Source organism: Augochlora pura, chromosome 3 (assembly GCF_028453695.1).
Source record: "Augochlora pura isolate Apur16 chromosome 3, APUR_v2.2.1, whole genome shotgun sequence".
In the NCBI taxonomy this organism is placed as follows: domain Eukaryota; kingdom Metazoa; phylum Arthropoda; class Insecta; order Hymenoptera; family Halictidae; genus Augochlora; species Augochlora pura.
The window spans coordinates 15,721,354-15,740,216 of NC_135774.1; the positions used below are offsets into that span (position 1 = coordinate 15,721,354).

An 18,863-nucleotide genomic window follows, 5' to 3' on the forward strand; every position below is an offset into this window, starting at 1 on the left:
TAGTTGAACTAGCTGAGGTAGCTCGTTGTTAAGCGTTTCGATGAACACGAATAGTATACACTACCGGCAAGTACTTAATCGCAAAATGTATTCCGATAACATCATCTACGTTGACATCGACACGCCATTCTGTTTATTCAAGACCTCGCTTCATTATGGTATTGAATTTCTAGATCTGCATGAAAATAGTGCGCGCGTTTAGTTTCCGAAACACGTTCATACGAGCCGGTTGTAAAACAGTCTGCAGTCATTTTAATAAATAAACTGCGGATCTTCCACTAAAGTAAAAACCTGCATCAACTGAGAAAACCAGAGGTTTTAAACTTTTCTCACGTTTTTAAAAATTACTAAATAATAAATAATTAACGTGGACTATTTCACAGCTTCTCTGTCACCTAAAAATAACAAGTCATTGGGCAATGAGCAAGCGTACGACGAGAACCGAAGATTCCAAAGACCGCAAGGGATGCCAGCTATTTCGCGCTACGGACTTTGCGTCTTCAATGCGGCTCACCATGTTTTGTTCATACATAATCGGCTTTTTCCCGTGCAACTATAAATTCGAAGAATACGTGTTCTCCAAGAAAAAATTCGCCTACTCGGTAATCGCGGCCTGCCTTCATTTGGCATTCCAAATCTATAACTTTTTATTAGTGAATGTTATGGACACGAGCAGCTCGTTCACGCAATCAATGGCGGAGAATTTCTTCGTTTTCTTGGACGGATCTTTACCTCTGCTGTTGTTCGCGGCACCTTTCTCGATGACAGTCATGTTCGAACAATTGTCGAAGCTTTCGCGCACATTGTCGCGCACGGATTTCAACGCCATTGCGAGAGTAATTCACACGATTTACATCGTGAACATTGTTTTCTACGTGATTTCGACGCTGATCAATTATTGGATGGTTGTGCATTTACCTGTGCGGCGACGTTTTGTTAATTTGTACCTGGGGATCTCGTCGAACATGGCGGTATTCTGCTACATGAGCTGCGTGCGCGTTTTGGGAACATGCTTCAAGAAACTCAACGAAAATCTGAAACAGATAAATGGAACTTCGCCGGATCTTCGCACAGAATTGACAGAGAAGCAGTTATCGCGAAGAGAAAGTACCATGTTCTTAACGAAGGTGAAATATTACGAGGAGGTGCACGAGAAAATCAGCGACGCTATCGAACACCTGAATAGGCTGTTTCGCACCATGAACATCGTTTTTACGACTTCTACTTTCATTTCGGTCACTTTTAATCTGTACAATGTAATCTCGAAATTGTACGCCATTGATGGCGTAGGAACGATTAGTGAGAAGCTACTACTGTTTGAGGGGTTCACATTTACGGTATTAAGGTTGGCGATATTCTGTTCAATGGTATGGTTCTGCGAGACCGCCGCAAACCATGCGACCGAGATCACTACCACGATTCACAATTGCGTCAGCTACTGCGCTGATGATACTGTCAAGCGCGAGGTAATTGATTAATTAGATATTACATCTTTATTTCTCTTTTATAGTCGGAGGAGTAAAGATTCTATTGATGCGTTGAATGCTAAACAATCGAAGCACAAAATTCGCAAAGACAAAGCGCGTATCTTTATATAATGTTCTTAACGAAATGGTTAAGTCGAAATTAATTCTACTCGTTGCTAGATTACTTAGTACTAAAGCCTATCTATGAAAATATGCAGTATGAAATAGTTTGCGTAACCCACGCGGTAATCAACGTGTTAATTATTCTTTTTTAGTAGTTCTAGAAACTTCTGCATACCATTACTATATGAAATAATTTTTGTTCTGTTACAGTTGAAGTACTTTGCCCTGCAAGTTATGCACAGAGATATTACGTTCACGACGAAAGCGTTTGATATTAACGGGAAGCTTCTTTCACAGGTATGTTTCATTATTACAGATGATGGTATTAATGACAGAGAATTTTGAAGAATTTCTACCATTTTCTTTTGTATTAAATTGCATTTTTTGTGCTATTTGTTTTTGGCAATTGATTGTAAATGTTTGTCAGAAATTTTGTAGAAAAAAATGGTCGTGCACTGTAACAGCTACGATTTATTTACAGATTCTGAGTGCAGTTTTCATGTACTTGATGATACTCTATCAATTTTTAATGAGTTCCACTTGCACCAACTAACTGTTTTGTTGGCGCCACGTTTTCCTGAACTTATGAAGAATCTTTGTGTTAAATTCAGTTTCGTTACCTGAAAAACATAATCAACGAGCATAAAACTTGAAGCATAATTTGTTGTTCTCCGGTGTCGATTAATTAAACGCTATCGGTGTTAGGTACTGGAGGGAAAGTTGAAAGACTCTCAACTTTTGGTTCTTGTCGTAGTTATTGATCAATCTCTACGATGAATCTGATTTAATCTCGCATACCACGCGAGAGGACCTTAATCGAGGTGTGATAACGAGTTTTAGGCACATCAAACACTCGACAGATACGGCGATAAGACTCGGCTCAATCTAAACGCGCGAAATTTATCTGTGACAGTGGGTTCTCCGGTTAAGCCGCTGGAAACGTCAACATTGTGTTTCTGTTCGTCGTAACTGCGACGCAATTTTTAAAGAATCGGCGTTATCACATTGACAGCCATCCGTCGCGGTAAATGATCACGTGACCTCATAATATATTATTGCCACCCGCGTTGTTTTCCCGACGTCATCATTTGCTTTGGAAGTACGACACCACCTCGGCGTCGCGTCATTTGACGGACATGGAGAGACATTATCAAATAGTAGACACTACGTCCCATTACCTATCAATCTGATGACATCTTGTAATTGAAGAGCAAGAGCGATACCATTGAATATGTCGTAGAATGACGGGGACATAAATTGAACGCTGATAAATTCCAAATTCTGAGATGTTGATCATCGAAACGGTGAGCATACATTAGTGTCACTTATCCTAATCCTGTTGCATTTTCGGGCACAATTACATTATCATTCTTTTAGTCGTTCGGTAAAAGAATTTCTTCTAGTTAACAATAGGTTTATTTTTTAACACTATCTTTGTCTCACAAGAATTTCCGACACCGAAGAAAGAGTGCACCAAACTGTGCAGCTGCTGAATGGTTTTTAAACAATGAAAAGAAATTAGAAAAGAGGATAAATGGTCTTGTCAAGGAACGACGAATGCAATCATAAAAAAGGTCATGTACAAAGACAGTGCAAAGACAATTCAGATAACGTTGTCACAATTGCAAATACCCGAGATGCCCATCAAATTATACGAAGTGTTTCTCCATCAACGAATGCATGCAGTATAATTAGGTCCGCAGAAAAAAAGCCAAGTTTGACACATCATCGGTATTGTTCTTCGTCCACTTTGCCGTCACTTTGGAACATTTGCGCAGTCTTAGATCCTCGATGTTCGCAAACGGTGCAAACCGAAGACCGTGGTTCATGAAGTGAGAGATTAACGATACACGAAAAATGTTGCAAACACTGAGAAGATACGCGAACATCCTGTACTGTAAATTCCGGGAATTATTTAACGTAATGGATTTTGTAACGCTGATACGACCCTACGTGTTCTTCATGTCCATTCTCGGATATTTCCCGTATAGTATCTCATTGTCGACGCACAAGCTCGTCAAGAAATACTTTGTCTGGTCAATGATAATATTGATCCAGACCACGTTAATATGTCCTGTACTGCTTTACGGTACAGCCATTTTCGACCAGTACACAGAATTGCCCGTTAGGTGGTCTTGCATCAGTATTTTCGGTTTCGGTCTCATTGGACTTTGGACGAGCCATTTTTCATCACGATCGAAACTGCATTTTCTTCGCATGGTTTCGACCGCGTCCCGAGTGCTATCTGCCGAAACGTTCTGCAGCACTGCCAAGTGGATGTTCGCCGTAGACTTCATAAAGCTCACATTGTTCGCAACCTTCGCGAGCACCATAGAACGGAATATATGGTCTACGATACAGTACACGATTTCTTTGTACATATTTTTAGTGGTATTTGTACTGAACTTGGTTTTCATTAATTCTCTGTACGTGATACGTCTTTGTTTCCGTAAAATCAATATATCTCTGGAGAAATTGAGGATGAATCTGGTTACCGACGAACCCCATCTGCTCCGAAGGGTGTATCATTCGCAGAAGAATCCCACCCTCCTCTCAGAGCTGAAGACGCTTAGGAGGCAACATCTGGAACTGTGCAAAATTGTTAATACATCGAATGAGACCTTCGGCCTTGAAAACATTATTACTATCGCGTTGATTATGACAACTATCACTTTCAATTTGTATGCTTATTTGTTAGAGAATACTGACGATGGCAAGATAGTGCGATTGTGGTCGGTGCACATAAAGTATATCTTTCATAATTGTCATAGTCTGTTAGAAATGGCTGTGGTGTGCGAGTTGTTGAAGAATCAGGCGAATAGTATTGGTCACAACCTTCATCGGATTCTCGTGATTACCTTTGATGAGGATATTATCACTGAGGTAAGGAATCACCAACGTTTCGTCGTTTCTGAATATTGCCATAACTTTCTTTCCACTCCAATTTTCCTTTCCATGTTTGGAACGACAGTTGTCGTCATTTTCGATGCAAGTTCTGCAGCAGAATCATAGAGTCATGGCAAAAGGACTAGTGATAGACGCCACCCTGTTGACAAAGGTAATGGATCCGGGAGCCATGCTTAGAAAATTAGTAGCAAAACTTTCACTTGCAGGTAGTGGGAATCATCACGACCTATCTGCTGATCTTAATACAATTCCTCCTCATGACACCCTGCTAAAGGAACAGACAAATGAATTACAGAATTATGTATACGTACCATGACATTTCATCGCGTTAAAAGCGTTTGATAACATCGTCGTTGTCAATTCGAAGGTGAACTCTACACCATTTATTCAAGAGACGATAATATCATGACTCTTACTTTTATTAAGGAAATTGTTTGGCCACTGACTGCGATAACACAGTCGTATAATCTATTCTTTGGAGGAGAGGACTTTAGCAGAACTCCGAAATCTGTGAACTCACAACTCACTGCACAATGTTTGAAAGCACGAGAAGACTGAACACCGTAGAGTATCGGCAGTCATGGCGACCATGGCGTGCCACGAATCTCTTGTCGTTGATATACCCTAACATCGTTTTCTCTAGGATTCTCGGTTTCTTTCCGTACAAATTTATATGTACGGGAGTTGTGTTCTCAAAGACGCGGTTCGTTTTATCCGTGATTACACAGGTGATCTACATATTTCTATTGGCCTTTGCACTGTACAACGCGAATATTAACATCGAGAACAGCACGATCGAGGTGATAGATCGAAACATTTTCCTCATCTCGGAAGGAATTATGGTGCTGGTGTTCTACGTTTTGTCGTTCCAGAGGTTTTATTTGTTGAAGGATCTAGAGAAGCTCTCGCGGATACTGTCCGAGCAGGACTTTCAGTCCATGGCGATGTTTGTGCATACGAAGGATATTTTTGGCATTATCTACCTTCTCTCGCACCTGCCAAACTGTATCGTTGGCATGAATGAGACGACGTTCACTTGTCTGACAATTTTATACGTGTTGTTAGTGTACATGACCCTAGACATGACCTATGTAAACTCTGTGTTCGTTTTGAGAGCCTGCTTCATCAAAATCAACGAGAACTTGAAGGAATTAAACAATCATGAAAATACAGGCCTGGCCAATGTATCTTCAAGAAAAGGGCGAAGTTTTCTGCTGCTGGTGAAGTTGAAACGCTATGAGGAGCTGCACGAGGAGACCAGCGATGTTGTCCAATGTTTGAATAAGACGTTTCTCTTTCGGGTCATCGTAGCAGCGATACTCACGTTCACTGTGATTACCTTCAATACGTACTTCGCTATTTTATGGTACGGCGCCAATATTTCAATGAGACGACGTAAAAGTTTCTGGCACTTTCCACATGTGGAAGCGACGACATTTTATTTCGCTAAGTTCGCGTTGATGGTCATAATGTGCGAGTCCGCGAAGAAAAAGGCTCGGGAAATTGGAACCACGATCCATGAGATCCTGAACAAGTGCACCGATGAAATAGTGAGGCGTGAGGTAACTGCTGCTGATGTATGAAACTTTAGCTTCTCTTGAAATAAATTTTAAATTGCTGGCAGTATTATTATAATGTTTATTGACTAATAAAATAAATAATTAACAGTTGTGACGTTCCAGCTGAGGACGTTTGCTTTGCAACTCATGCATCGGGATAACAGATTCTGTGCAAAAGCAATTGCGATGGATACGAAACTATTAACGCAGGTAAGCCGTGCTGGTTAATGACAGAGATAGTTAGTTAATGGACTTGTGCACTCACATTGATTTATAGATTCTAGGCGGAACTATAATGTACATCTTGATACTGTTCCAATTTCTATTGAATGAGGCAGCTTGTAAATTTGCTAAGCATATCGATGAGTAATGTTACTGTGTTCGTAAATAGTATGTAGCATAGTGCAAGAAATAAATGAAGAATTTCTTTTATCGTGGAACCTATAGAAATATTAAATTAGATTACCTCGGGTAACTCATTGTCAGTCATTTCAATATGTAGTATCGTTAAGTATTTAATCACGAAATGCATCCTGATAACATAATCTATATCAGCGTTTAAGTGTCATTTTATTTATTCAAGACCTCTCTTCATTACGGTATCAAATTCTTAGATCAGCATTTCAAGAAACATTTATCAGTCATTTCGAAATATCGTTTATGAAAACGCCACGTGCGTTTAGTTTCCGAAACACGTTCAATCGAGCCGGTTGTAAAACAGTTTCGCAGTCTTTCTAATACATCAACTGCACATCTTTCACTAAAATAAAAGCCTTCTGCAACAACTGACAAAAGCAGAAGTTAAATGAAAATGCAGTTTCATTCTCAACAAATTTTAGGAAATTGGTGACATCTTAATTATATTTTTAAATTCCTCTCACATTTTTACTGCTTTGTTCACTTACCTTTGTGAAATCTGCAGTCGCTTCGTAATCTAAACATTACTAAATTATAAATAATTAACGTGGACTATTTCACAGCTTCTCTGTCACCTGAAAATAATAAATCATTGGCCAATGCACAAGCGTACGACGAGAACCAGAAATTTCAGAGACCATAAGGGATGCTCGCTGTTCCGCGCTACGAACTTTACGTCTCTGATGCGTCTCACCGTGTTCTTTTCATGGCTATTCGGTTTTTTTCCATTCAACTACAAATCCGAAGAATACGTGTTCTCCAAGAAAAAATTCGCCTACTCAATAATCGCAATCTGCGTTCATTTGTCTTTCCAAATCTATAATTTCTTATTCACCAATATTTTCGACACGGACAACTTTATAACGCGTTCAATGGCGGAGAACTTCTTCCTTCTCTTGGACGGAACTCTACCTCTGCTCCTGTTCGTGTCACCATTGACAATGGCAACCATGTTCGAACAATTGTCGAAGCTTTCGCGCACATTGTCGCGCACGGATTTCAACGCCATTGCGAAAGTAATTCACGCAATTTACAGCATCAACGTCGTTTATTACGCGGTGCTGATAATCTATTATATGCTGTTGGACGAGACACCTCCGCTACCACAGTTTCTTAATTTGTACCTGGCGTTGTCGTCGACCATGCCTGTACTGTGCTACCTGAGCTGCGTGCGCGTTTTAGGAGCGTGCCTCAAGAAACTGAACAAAAATCTGAAACGGTTGAACGGAGCTTCGCCGTGTCTTCGCATAGAATTGGCGGAGAAGCAGTTATCGCGAAGAGAAAGTACCATGTTGTTAACGAAGGTGAAATATTTCGAGGAGATGCACGAGAAAATCAGCGACGCTATCGAACACCTGAATAGGTTGTTTCGTACCGTGAACATCTTTTTTACGATTTCTACATTCCTTTCGGTCACTTTCAATTTGTACGATTTATTGGAGACATATTATATCACTGGAACTGTAGGTTCGACGACGGAGCTGCTTTTCGTGTTTGTGGCATTGTCGTTTACGGCAGTGAAGTTTGGAATATTCTGCGAAGTGGTTTGGTTTTGCCAGACTGCTACAAACGATGCTGCGGAGATCACTATCACGATTCACAATTGTGTCATCTACTGCGCTGATGATACTGTCAAGCGCGAGGTAATTGATCAGTTAGATATCACGCCTTTATTTCACTTCTGTAGATGAAGATGGAGTAAAGATTCTATTGATGTGTTGAATGCTGAACAATCGAAAGACAAAGCGTGTATCTTTGTATGATATCCCTACCAGAATGTGTAACTCGAAATGAATTCCACTTATTACTAGATTATCTAGTACTAAAGTCTACCTATTAAAATATGCAGTATGAAATAGTTTGCGTAACCCACGCGGTAATCAACGTATTAATTATTCTTTTTTAGTAGTTCTAGAAACTTCTGCATATCATTACTATATGAAATAATTTTTGTTCTGTTACAGTTGAAGTACTTTGCCCTGCAAGTTATGCACAGAGATATTACGTTCACGACGAAAGCGTTTGATATTAACGGGAAGCTTCTTTCACAGGTGAGTGCTGTTATTACAAAATGTGGGTGTTAATGACAGAGAATTTTGAAGAATTTCTACCATTTTCTTATAGTGCAAAAATGGTCGTGGACTGTAACAGCTACGATTTATTTGCAGATTCTGAGTGGAATTTTCATGTACGTTATGATACTCTATCAATTTTTAATGACTACCAATTGCACTAATTAAACGCTGGCGCCACGATCAACACTTTATCTTAAATTTACACAGTTTTCTTTGTCACGTTAGTCTGATAAATCCTCTGTCAGCTTCTTGGAAGGCAACAGGGTATGCTCCTACGCAGACATCTGTAATGGTTGATGGGTAAGGTGTTGGCTCACGTCAATTATCACGATTGACGTAACTATTTCGAGATTAAAGCTCACTGTCTTCTTCCTGCATTTTAATCAGGCATTAATGAGATTACTGGGAATTATTAGAATTTTTACTGGTTTCTGTATACTAATTGTATACAGGTAAATAAACAGCGAGATCTAAATGGAAAGTGACTGTTTCAACACACTGATCGATCCTAAAACATATGCTGACATTAAACTTCCGAGAGGGCATGACAAAATTATTGCAACGTCCCGTTTAATTTCGTTGAAAGTCCGCAGATACTATCATCGATTTTAACATTAGTTTATTGGAATGAACTTCGGATCTCTATTTATCAAGATGAAGCAGTGGAACAGACAATCCAGTCCGCTCGCTTCAGTTGTATTCGTCTGTGCGAGCAGCTACCAAGCAGTTCTTTTCTATCGAGTTACTCAGGAGAAAGAAATTCGAACAATGATCAGAACAGGGAACAGGAATAATCTCGATCGATGGCGGCCATGGCGCGCCTCGGACATGGAGTCGCTGATGTATCCGCACATAATTTTTTCACAGTGCTTCGGATTGTTCCCTTTCGAACGCAATTCCGAAGGCTACGTGTTCTCGAAGTTAAGGTTCGCCTGTTCCACGATCATGCTCCTGGCTCATTTATCATTCGTGGCGTACGTACTATTTGTATCACGGATCACCATGATGAACCTGATTCTGTCATTGTCCGAGTCGTGGAAAACGCACGTGTTCATTCACGTCCTTTGCGACGGTATCCTAATTCTCATAACGTACGTCTTTACGCACGATAGGCTGGTCATACTGCAAAGAATCTCGAAGCTCTCGCGCGTTATTTCGCGACGGGAATTCGACGACATGGCGAAGTTTATTCACACGAAGGACATCGTCGTCATGCTTTATTACGGTCTCCAGCTTCTATGCTTCGCCGCCATGTCCGAGCTACATTCGCTGCGACAGTTCTTTATAATATACGTGTCGTGTGCGACGATTCAGGGAGCAATGTTTTACATTAATTGCGTGTACTTCCTGGGCGGCTGCTTCAAGAAGGTCGACGACATTTTGCGACACCTGAACGAACCTCTTCCACCGCATCGTTTGGAATTGTTGCGGACGTTTCAGTCGCTGTTGAACGAGCAGGATGCTTCGATGATAATCAAGCTGAAGCGCTGCGAGAAGCTGCACGAGGAGATCAGCGACGTTGTCGAATTGTTGAACAAATCGTACCGTGTACCGCTCAATATTATCACAGTCTTCACGTTCTACACGATCACGTTCAATCTGTATTTCTTCATTCAATCGTTCGAGAGCGATGAAGAGGGGTATCTGATAAACGGATTGTATCATCTGTTGACATTGCTTTACGTGGTCTACGAATTGACGAAATATTCGGTGATAATCTGGGTCTGCGAGACTGCCACCAATCACGCGAATCAAGTCGCTACCACGATTGACAACGTCCACGCCAATTGCACTGACTCCACCGCCAGGCACGAGGTAATTGATCTTCAGCGTCTGTACTGCGGATCTTTGCGCCAATTACGATCAAAATCGTCTTTCGTTTGCTGGAGAATTCCGTTAGCCATTAAATGGAAGTAACGTTTCATTGTTACAAAACTGAACTGTCTTTGAAGGAACATTGAGTTTGCAACTCTTCGAATATTTTGCAGCCGTATATTTTCGGTTGACTTTGCAAACATTCGACCGTGTTTAAACATTGTTTAAAGGAGCGTCGCCTGCGCGCCAGGTTTGACACACATTTTCTATTTGCTTTAAAAATTGCTTCTACAGACCTGATTCTGTCAACAAACATCTTGTTAACGGTGTTATTACTTGCACACGCCGCAGTCGCGCAAATATCCGCAGGGCTGTATGCAACGATGCATCCGCAAGCATTTGCAGAAACGATTAACAATTACACTATTGCAGTTGAAGTGTTTCACGCTGCAAGTTGCGCATCGGGACGTTCAATTTTCCGCGAACACGTTCGTGATGAACGCGAAGCTTCTGTCGCAGGTAAGACGGTCCTGCCTGTGTCCAGGTAAAGGAGTTGCAATCGTTGATCCTCTTAATCTCAAAGAATTGTTCCTTGGGGTGAATGTATTATACGAATCATTAATATTGCAACAAACGTTTCATTTCTTATACTTAATATTTCGAATTACAATAGTATTAACATTTTACCTGCTGGAAAAATGCGTTGAGTAATGTTGACTTATCTCGCAGCGTAAAATCAGGGTAAAAATAGCACAGTAATCGCAACGATGTAATTTCGACAATTTGTTGCAGCTCCTAGGTCAAATTGTAATATACGTCATGATACTTTTCCAATTTCTGTTCGGCATCAATTGCGACGGCAAACGGTCGTCGTGATCGACGGCGTTTTCTGCGAGTTGCGGAACTTCTCACGGCTCGCTGGCAAATTTGATGTGTCCCGTGAACATGATTAATAAACGCAAAAGTGAAAGCTCCTGGTTCGTTGTTCTCGAAACCTGTCTAATAAAACACTAATCGTCGTTGGGCAATCGGTCTTCCGGAAAACTGCGGCGTAATTTTTAGAGGCACAACGTTATCATATCGACGGCGTTGGAAACGGCAATACTACGTAGCGATAAAGGATCACATGACCTCTGGAAACAACGTTTTTTAATTTCCCTCCACGCGTCCGAATAAATTACCGCCACCCGTGTTGCACGTCACACGCGGTCTTTCCGACGCGCGGCGTCACGATCCGCTTGCGAAATTAGCATCGGGTACGAAACCTCGTTAGCGTCGCGTCGTTCGACGGACATTGAGGGACGTTATCGAATGATAGTCGGTGTTTCCTATAAGCCGTCGATCTAATGACGTCGCGTGAACGTCTGCGAAGAATGAATGACACCGTCGGATACGCCGCGAGGTCGAAGAGCTAAATCTGGGATGCTGATTCTTGAATTGACGAGAATACGACAGACGATTAATCATTATCTTCTGGATGACAATATTACGAGTTTGATTATTTAATTCGAGATATCCTGTTGACCATTATCAAATAGGTTTTCTTTGCATCCTTCTTGCGCAACGCTCCGAAGATTATTTATAGAAATAAGATGAGACGTGTATAAATCACCGGTCGCACCGATTATGCATATGCATTTCGCCGTCCAAAAATGTAGAAAGATTTGCGAAATAATATAATTACGAAATAAAGTTTTCTGTACATTGATCCATTGATTGATAAGATATGATAAAAGCAGATTCTTCACAAATTAATTTCTTCAACGGTGCTCATAAAAGATGCACGAAGTCGGAGAAAGCATTTTAATAATTTAGGAGCAGAAAAGGCAATATTATAGGACTTAAAGTTAATTATACTTGCCCGGAGGAACATTATGTATCGTTCTAAATTAAATAACTTCTGCGAGAGGTAAATTTAAATCATGCAATCTTGCAATTTTCTCACAATATTTTAATAAAACCGAGCAGAATATATAAACGCAACAGGTGCCGGTAAAAGCGCGCGAAGCGGTTCTCCATGTGTTTTTCGAATCGTCCGACAGAGTGCTATATCGATTTCAATCGAAGAATCGTATTCAAAAATCGTATTCAATTAGCATGTTTTTCTCAAATGTGTGGCATAAAGTTTCATTAATTTTTAATAATTAGATCAATTAAAATGTGTATTAAATGTGTTTTCGTATGAAGCTGTGTCGTACTTTGTATCAAAAACATCCAATAATCTCCATAATGCAGACGCAAGGTAGCGTAACTTTCTCCTACACACTCGCTTCGCATTAAATTCTTAATTCCTCGTTTAAATTATTCCAGCGTTTTGGCGAATCTTTACGATTGTACCTGTACAGGTAAACATAGCCGCTTTTAAAGCGCGAACGTTCTAAATTATACGAAGCATCGACGAGCATAATGTTGCTAAGTGGTGTACACCAAAGTATGCGATCTAAATCAGGTCTTGAGGGGTCAACGAGGAAATTGAGCATGTTGGCAGAGTTCAGGTCGAGCCGAGAGACGAATCGAATGTTAATCGGTCGCCCATTGCGGCGCGGAGTGATTAGAATCCGTTGGGGGGGGGGGGGGGGGGGGAAGGGGAGACGCGATTTTCATTCGGTATGTGGCGCGTGCACACGGGGTGGAGTCGATCCATTCTCCTCAAGGTTAATATCACGAGATAATGCGCGGAGGTGGCTTCCAGGCTAAATACTATCACGCATCGGGAGTATTAATACCTCGTATCAAGCTCAAACAATTCAGTGACGACATTGTTGTTATTCCGTTCTGGGATCCGCTAGGATTGGTCGGCTGGAATGGAGAGGCTAATTGTTCGCATTGTCGTCACAGACACGTACAGATATTTCAGGTAATAAAACGACCATTGTATGATCCTACGGGGCGAAGAGGTCACCGATACTTTTATTGTCGGCGAATTAACCCATTTTTTTTTTCTGCGAGCTGTATCGCGACGAGTTTAGTGGCCGCTGAGAACGTCGATCGGTTCAACCTTGCTTCACCTATAATCGTTCTTGCACATCTGCGCAACATCTTCGATCGCTCGGATAAAATTCGAGGAGCCACTCTCTTGCTACTATTTACCGGCAGATGCATTTCCGACTGCGTCGCCGAATGCATTGCACCGTGGTCGTTGTCTTCGTCGCAGGCAGCCGCGTTTTAGAAACTAGTTAGACGCGATTAGAATTCGTTTTCGTTGACTTTTGTTAGTTTGGATATGGACAATATTTGTCGTCGCAATATTTGTCAGCGGACTGTCTCGGTCGACGGTTCGCCGATGGGTTTTGGCACGTCGCGGCGCGGCAATTCGGCGGGAACGGAGACCAAGAAAAACAAAGAGGCCGTCCGCTTTAATCTGTCGCTGATTCCGACTGAATTTCGAAACAAAAGATCCCCTTCGTTTGGTAGACAATGGAGGATGACGAAAGGAGCAAACAATTTCAGCAAAATAATACTCCGCCTGCAGATAATACGTTCTGCAAAAAAGAAAAAAAAAACGACGATTCGATTACACGTCTTTGCTGTACCGTAGGCTTTCATTACGGCAGGCGCGGCCGAAAGATGAACGGAACGATTTTGCACGGATTTCGTACGAATCTTGCGAAATTAAACGAACTGTGAAGAGTATCGCAACAATGTGCGTTTTAGAAGTTGTTGCCCCACGCTTCGCGCCGAAGTTGAAAAACAACGAGGCTATATTTTATTGTAATCGGTTCTGGATCATTGCACAACTCCAAACGAGTGTATCGCGAACGAGCAAAAAATAGAGTCCAAACGCACACCTCCTTCGTTCGCTATCCATAAAATCCTTCAATGTCTCCACGGTTTCGCATTCATTGCAACGATAAACTCGTAAAATCCGCGATCTGGTTCACCTATGTCACGGCTAACGAATTCACCGGTGATCACTCGACTGCGGATATTTATGCGAAACAAGAATACTCGGTATCAGTTACAAGTACAAACCAAAGAGAAAGTTAATTCCATCCCTCGATCATTTTAATCGATTGAAAACTTTATATCCGTATCCGTAATTTCACTTAATCCCCTTACAATTTTAAATCGCACAGGTTCAACCAATAAAATCCGCAGCGATCATATTTCTAACAGATATATTTTAGAAACCTGTCCACTTTTCGCGATCAAGCGAACGACATCGTCTCCAACAAAATAACAACCATATATCAACCGGACGCGCGCAACATCATCGCGGGACACCTTTCAATGATCGATCACGAAAGAAATCATGCTCCACTTCGAATACGCCCGAGGCGATCGCAAAAAGTCGACGAAAGAAACGTGGGCAGTTCCTCGATCAATCATTCCCGCTCGTCATCGCGCTCGATCGCGGGCGAGAGGATCTATGTCTCAAACGAGGCTCAATCAATATTCGCACTGCTTCAGATTTCGATTTATTAAACTTTCGAACGGTGCTCTCCTTTCATAAAATTCAATTTCTCAAGTTCTTTTTACGCGCGACGTACCGTGCGAAAGTCTCGAAACAATAGCTGGGACCAGTTATGGTCGCGAGCGGCGGTGTTCCCGGTCCCTGGACGACGACCGGATTTCGGTCCCGTGAAATTGGACCGCTGTCAGCCTAATCACGTTTTCCATCGGCGGATGCACGCGCCTGTTTTGTCTAATTCTGGCAGTAAACAGCCGGCCGATCTGTCGCGTACGCAATCATGCGACTGCGCGAGTCATCGCGCGCCCGCCGAGGCGCCGTTACGGTATGACCGACACGCAGTTGTTCAGTGTTGCGCCAACAGCCGCGCGGTGAACGCTTCCGAGGAATGGTTTCGCGGCTTCCATATCCTCGATAGTATCGCATGGGATCGCACGCTCTTGCTGGATCCTCGCGATTAATCACGGTGCACCGTGCGTTATCAGTGTGCTCGAAGACAAGCAATTGAAGACAAACCGGGGTTGTTTCATCCCTCGAACTGGACAGAAGATTTTTAGTGAACCTCGAGTCGCACTTTGCCTTTGTTGACGCCGAACCGTTGACAGTTCTCGAGCAGTTTCATCCCCTAAAACTAGAAAACAATCACAGAACAATAACCGTGAATAATAAACAACCTGTCGCGATCTATCTCCGGAGGGTTATTCGAACCAGTGGCATCAATCTTGGAAACCGATGACGTCTTTGGGGTGGTTCCATCGCCTAATGTTGGAAGAAGATTATGGAGCGAAAATAGTGCAGAACGATTTACACTTCTGTGATCAGAGACGAAGTTGCCGCAAGAGTTTGAACCATCGATTACAGAAACATCGTCGAATTCTGGGAACCCTCGACACGTTTGGTTAGTGCCACCCCTTAACATTCGACGGAGATAGTGCAGAAAAAAATAGCAGCAGTCTATCGATATTTCAAGCCCGATACGTATCGTCGAATCCTAGGAATCGCGTGCTACTATCATCCCCTGAAATTGCGCAAATCAGTGCTGAATCACTATTTGCACTCGTGCCTCTCTTATCATCGACGGCAGCGATGCTTTCGGATGCACTAAATAGAAACAAGTAAACAGTGAATCAACACCCTCGAACGCAAGTTTTATTGTCATCGGAATCGCAGACACTCTTCGGCTGGCTTTCATCCCCTAAACGAAGACCGTCGAATAGAGACAGTGGTTGATCTCTATTTGTAGACGAACTTCCGTAAGGAGGGTCGGTGTACGGTGTACCGATTAGATAAATGGCATCGAATCCTGGAAGCCAACGGCTCGCACAGTTCCGCGGAAAAACGGTGTTCAGGAAGACGACTGTCCATTGATAATCGGACTCGATGTACGATGCTCCAACACGCGGTCGGTTCGTCGAGTAGGTGTGACTGCAGGCTCGCCACACATTCTTCGGTTCTTTGATGGGCTACCTTGGGCGAGAATAGGCGGGAAGCGGCCGCAGGGGACCTCGAGCACCGTTTTCCACGCGATGAAGTGAGTACCAACGCGAGTGAGAGGCGGCTCTTTCTTTAATTGCACCGCGTATGTTGACATTCGCGCGGTTCCGAGGCTAGACGGTTCTATTTTCGTTGCAACAATTGTTTGGACCGGACGGGACTCGGCATCCGGCTTGACGGGGATTTATCGGCCCGCAGATTAGCCTATTAGATAATCTTGGATCGTTCGATGCTTTCGGTGCTGCGACGTGAAATAGGAACTCGGGATTACGTACGATGGAACGTGGGACTTTTAGTCGTTCTTTTTTTCGAAGGGGAAGGGAGATGAAAGAAATTAGTGGATTCGATTAGAATTCGATGTTATTACCCTTTCGTTTATATTAACGCGTTCGCGGACGTGAATGCTGTGGCATTTATTTTCATTGTAACCTGAATGCTATAACATTGAAATTTATAAGCTGCATTGTCATGCATTCGCTGCTACATTTATTTCTTGAAATTCTTGTTATATAAATTCTTGTTAAAATAATCAAAATCTAAATATCTGAATTAGTTTAAGGGTAAATCCACCCGTCTATTTCTGCAGCTCACTGTTAAGAAATTAGCCCTTTCATCGTATATTTTATTCGTATTCGCGTTCTAGTGTGCACACCGTAGTATAGACCAGCGAATTGGAACGTTTACTATGAATGTTCAGTGATTGTGTCGTATCAATTGGAATACGCGCTGGATAACATTCGCGATAGTGCACGTATCAAGCAAGTCGCTCGGAAAATATCGGCGTTGTTTACTTTGACTTCCACGTCTAATAAATGTTGGCATTCTTACAATAATTCTACAACAGAGTACGCGGAACGGTTACGTATCTGCGTCGAAGCAAAAGTCGGGGAAGTAGCATAGCAGAAAGTGCATTCTTAAGGATGCATTTTAATGATTTAGATTGCCTTATACCGCGCGCGCGACGGTGGTAATAGACTCGCACTAATCGGTCTCCTTGAGGAAATAGCAAGGTTTGTAAACCGCACAGGAACTGGTTCAAGTTCAGGATCGCGAAACAGTCGTAGACCGTGGCTTTTTCCGTATAATAGAAATCGTCTTTACTTGTCGCAGAAACCAGGAGTAGGAAAAGCTTAACTTTAAAGTAGGAACAACGTAACTTATTCTTTCCTTAATCATTTCTGTACGTCGAAAGCAATCAATCTCGTTAAATGTTTCTAATCTTTCCACCGTTTGACATTACAAATTCCTTTCCTTCGTAAATGCATATAGACATAATGTACGCAGCAGTTGTATCACTTTAAGGCATCGATGTTATTAGAGTCGAGCTGTCTCGTCGAACGCGGGCAACTGAAAAATGAAGTCAAGACCGATTTAACGTTCAAGCAAATTCCATCGGTCTGTGTAAATATTCCGCGAATTATGTTTTCGGAGCGTGGTGCAATACAGCGAGCAAATATCGCGCCGGCTACGGTCGGAACGGCTGGAAGAGAAATTGCTGAGTTCCATGAGAGCAGCCCGGTCGTGTAAATTCGTAAACACGTCGGGTGTTTAGCGGTGTTTTATCGTGGCTTGGACCGCGAAAATCCGCGCCGATTCGTGTATCGCTCCCGGGCTCCAGATAGACCGCAAAACAAGAGTGTTTATCGAGTCCGCGAATGATCGATAAGAGACGGCGACACCTCGGCGAACAAAGCCGTTTCCAAGTGCAAGACAGTTTCGGTCGTCGGCTCGTCGACAAACATTTTCGTCTGATAACTGCGTCGCGTGGCTGCAGCTCGCTGTTTGGATTTAGTTCGACGATTAGTTCCTTATCGGTGTGCGTCGCGCGAGATCCGGTGTATCACTCGCCTCGAGAATCGATCCGTTGCTTATTAATCGATAAAAGTAGACAAATTGCTTCGCGTGCATTTTTTTTTTCCCCGGCGAGATTGCGGAGAGCTCGGCAGATTGTCGCGGTGTCCTTATTCCCGAAGAAGCTTATCGAACGTCTCCCCGAGGCTTAGATTAAATTCGGCTCGCCTCGTATCTTGCTTTCGGCGTTTCTTTTAATAGACCCGTTGTTTGGGAAAGTCTGCGTCGGGCATTTGGCACGCAACTTTCTTCCATTTATTATTGTTTCGTACGAACACCGCCGGGATCTGTTGATAATTATACGGCGGTCTGAGTGCTCGCGGAACACTGTTTGTGCGTATCCGTAGCGATGTTAGGCGATATTATGCAAACATTCCCGTTGCCACCGCGCTGAAACATTTGCTCGGTCAGCGTGTTCGGCCATCGACAGGGAGGGTAACAGGCTATTGTTGAACCTGCCATTTCTATTCGGCTGCACGTGCCGTTACTATTCCGTTACACGTGTCGGCAATTATGTAAATGTTTAAACAACTACCCGCACCATACCCAGCCCAAATTCCGAAAGCTGTGCTCGAACTTCCTTCTGTATAATTAATCGTCCGCGTACCAGAAGCTCACACCTGCATGCGATTACATATCTCCTATTATTTTGTTACGTTTTATCTATCTCGCGTCTTTATTATTTTATGCACCCGTTGAGAGTAGAAAACGATCGATCGTTTATACAGAATTATTCGTGGCATCT

At 42.5% G+C, this 18,863-nt stretch overlaps 6 protein-coding genes and 1 long non-coding RNA gene across 7 annotated transcripts in view; 6 read left to right on the forward strand and 1 right to left on the reverse strand.

The window, feature by feature from the left end:
- Positions 1–257: 257 nt before the first annotated feature.
- LOC144478847 (uncharacterized) lies at positions 258–2,169 on the forward strand. Its single transcript, XM_078197164.1, has 3 exons — positions 258–315; positions 384–1,886; positions 2,071–2,169. The coding sequence occupies exon 2, from the start codon at positions 420–422 to the stop codon at positions 1,476–1,478; it is 1,059 nt and encodes a 352-aa protein (XP_078053290.1). The 5' UTR covers positions 258–315; positions 384–419; the 3' UTR covers positions 1,479–1,886; positions 2,071–2,169.
- On the forward strand, positions 1,897–4,816 carry LOC144478850 (uncharacterized). Its single transcript, XM_078197168.1, has 3 exons — positions 1,897–4,472; positions 4,561–4,647; positions 4,703–4,816. The coding sequence occupies exons 1-3, from the start codon at positions 3,447–3,449 to the stop codon at positions 4,766–4,768; spliced, it is 1,179 nt and encodes a 392-aa protein (XP_078053294.1). The 5' UTR covers positions 1,897–3,446; the 3' UTR covers positions 4,769–4,816.
- A 200-nt stretch (positions 4,817–5,016) lies between these two features.
- Positions 5,017–6,426, forward strand: LOC144478848 (uncharacterized). The gene is made up of 3 exons (XM_078197166.1): positions 5,017–6,058; positions 6,179–6,265; positions 6,333–6,426. Exons 1-3 carry the CDS (start codon positions 5,030–5,032, stop codon positions 6,423–6,425), a joined length of 1,209 nt encoding a protein of 402 aa, XP_078053292.1. The 5' UTR covers positions 5,017–5,029; the 3' UTR covers position 6,426.
- Positions 5,925–7,098, reverse strand: LOC144478851 (uncharacterized). Its single transcript, XR_013495411.1, has 3 exons — positions 6,961–7,098; positions 6,522–6,840; positions 5,925–6,405 (listed from the first exon to the last, which is right to left on the reverse strand). It is a non-coding gene; the product is annotated as an uncharacterized LOC144478851 (long non-coding RNA).
- LOC144478849 (uncharacterized) lies at positions 7,072–8,898 on the forward strand. Its single transcript, XM_078197167.1, has 3 exons — positions 7,072–8,115; positions 8,437–8,523; positions 8,641–8,898. The coding sequence occupies exons 1-3, from the start codon at positions 7,072–7,074 to the stop codon at positions 8,710–8,712; spliced, it is 1,203 nt and encodes a 400-aa protein (XP_078053293.1). The 3' UTR covers positions 8,713–8,898.
- A 490-nt stretch (positions 8,899–9,388) lies between these two features.
- LOC144467661 (uncharacterized) lies at positions 9,389–11,238 on the forward strand. Its single transcript, XM_078176555.1, has 3 exons — positions 9,389–10,362; positions 10,795–10,959; positions 11,155–11,238. Exons 1-3 carry the CDS (start codon positions 9,493–9,495, stop codon positions 11,236–11,238), a joined length of 1,119 nt encoding a protein of 372 aa, XP_078032681.1. The 5' UTR covers positions 9,389–9,492.
- Positions 11,239–15,135: 3,897 nt separating this feature from the next.
- Positions 15,136–18,863, forward strand: part of LOC144468094 (uncharacterized) — a 40,090-nt gene continuing 36,362 nt past the window's right edge. The window contains exon 1 of the mRNA XM_078177274.1: positions 15,136–16,304. The gene's annotated coding sequence lies outside the window, so the exon portion shown is untranslated. The remainder of the gene's footprint in view (positions 16,305–18,863) is intronic.

Excerpts from the sequence above, each read along its gene's own strand:
- LOC144478850 (XM_078197168.1), top strand. The coding sequence starts at position 3,447 with ATGTTGCAAACACTGAGAAGATACGCGAACATCCTGTACTGTAAATTC. Across the intron at positions 4,473-4,560 it reads ATGAGGATATTATCACTGAG|TTGTCGTCATTTTCGATGCA; the intron begins GTAAGGAATCAC and ends TTGGAACGACAG. Across the intron at positions 4,648-4,702 it reads ACGCCACCCTGTTGACAAAG|GTAGTGGGAATCATCACGAC; the intron begins GTAATGGATCCG and ends TTTCACTTGCAG.
- LOC144467661 (XM_078176555.1), top strand. The coding sequence starts at position 9,493 with ATGCTCCTGGCTCATTTATCATTCGTGGCGTACGTACTATTTGTATCA. Across the intron at positions 10,363-10,794 it reads ACTCCACCGCCAGGCACGAG|TTGAAGTGTTTCACGCTGCA; the intron begins GTAATTGATCTT and ends ACACTATTGCAG. Across the intron at positions 10,960-11,154 it reads TCAAAGAATTGTTCCTTGGG|CTCCTAGGTCAAATTGTAAT; the intron begins GTGAATGTATTA and ends AATTTGTTGCAG.
- LOC144478848 (XM_078197166.1), top strand. The coding sequence starts at position 5,030 with ATGTTTGAAAGCACGAGAAGACTGAACACCGTAGAGTATCGGCAGTCA. Across the intron at positions 6,059-6,178 it reads ATGAAATAGTGAGGCGTGAG|CTGAGGACGTTTGCTTTGCA; the intron begins GTAACTGCTGCT and ends GTGACGTTCCAG. Across the intron at positions 6,266-6,332 it reads ATACGAAACTATTAACGCAG|ATTCTAGGCGGAACTATAAT; the intron begins GTAAGCCGTGCT and ends ATTGATTTATAG.
- LOC144478849 (XM_078197167.1), top strand. The coding sequence starts at position 7,072 with ATGCACAAGCGTACGACGAGAACCAGAAATTTCAGAGACCATAAGGGA. Across the intron at positions 8,116-8,436 it reads ATGATACTGTCAAGCGCGAG|TTGAAGTACTTTGCCCTGCA; the intron begins GTAATTGATCAG and ends GTTCTGTTACAG. Across the intron at positions 8,524-8,640 it reads ACGGGAAGCTTCTTTCACAG|ATTCTGAGTGGAATTTTCAT; the intron begins GTGAGTGCTGTT and ends ATTTATTTGCAG.
- LOC144478847 (XM_078197164.1), top strand. The coding sequence starts at position 420 with ATGAGCAAGCGTACGACGAGAACCGAAGATTCCAAAGACCGCAAGGGA.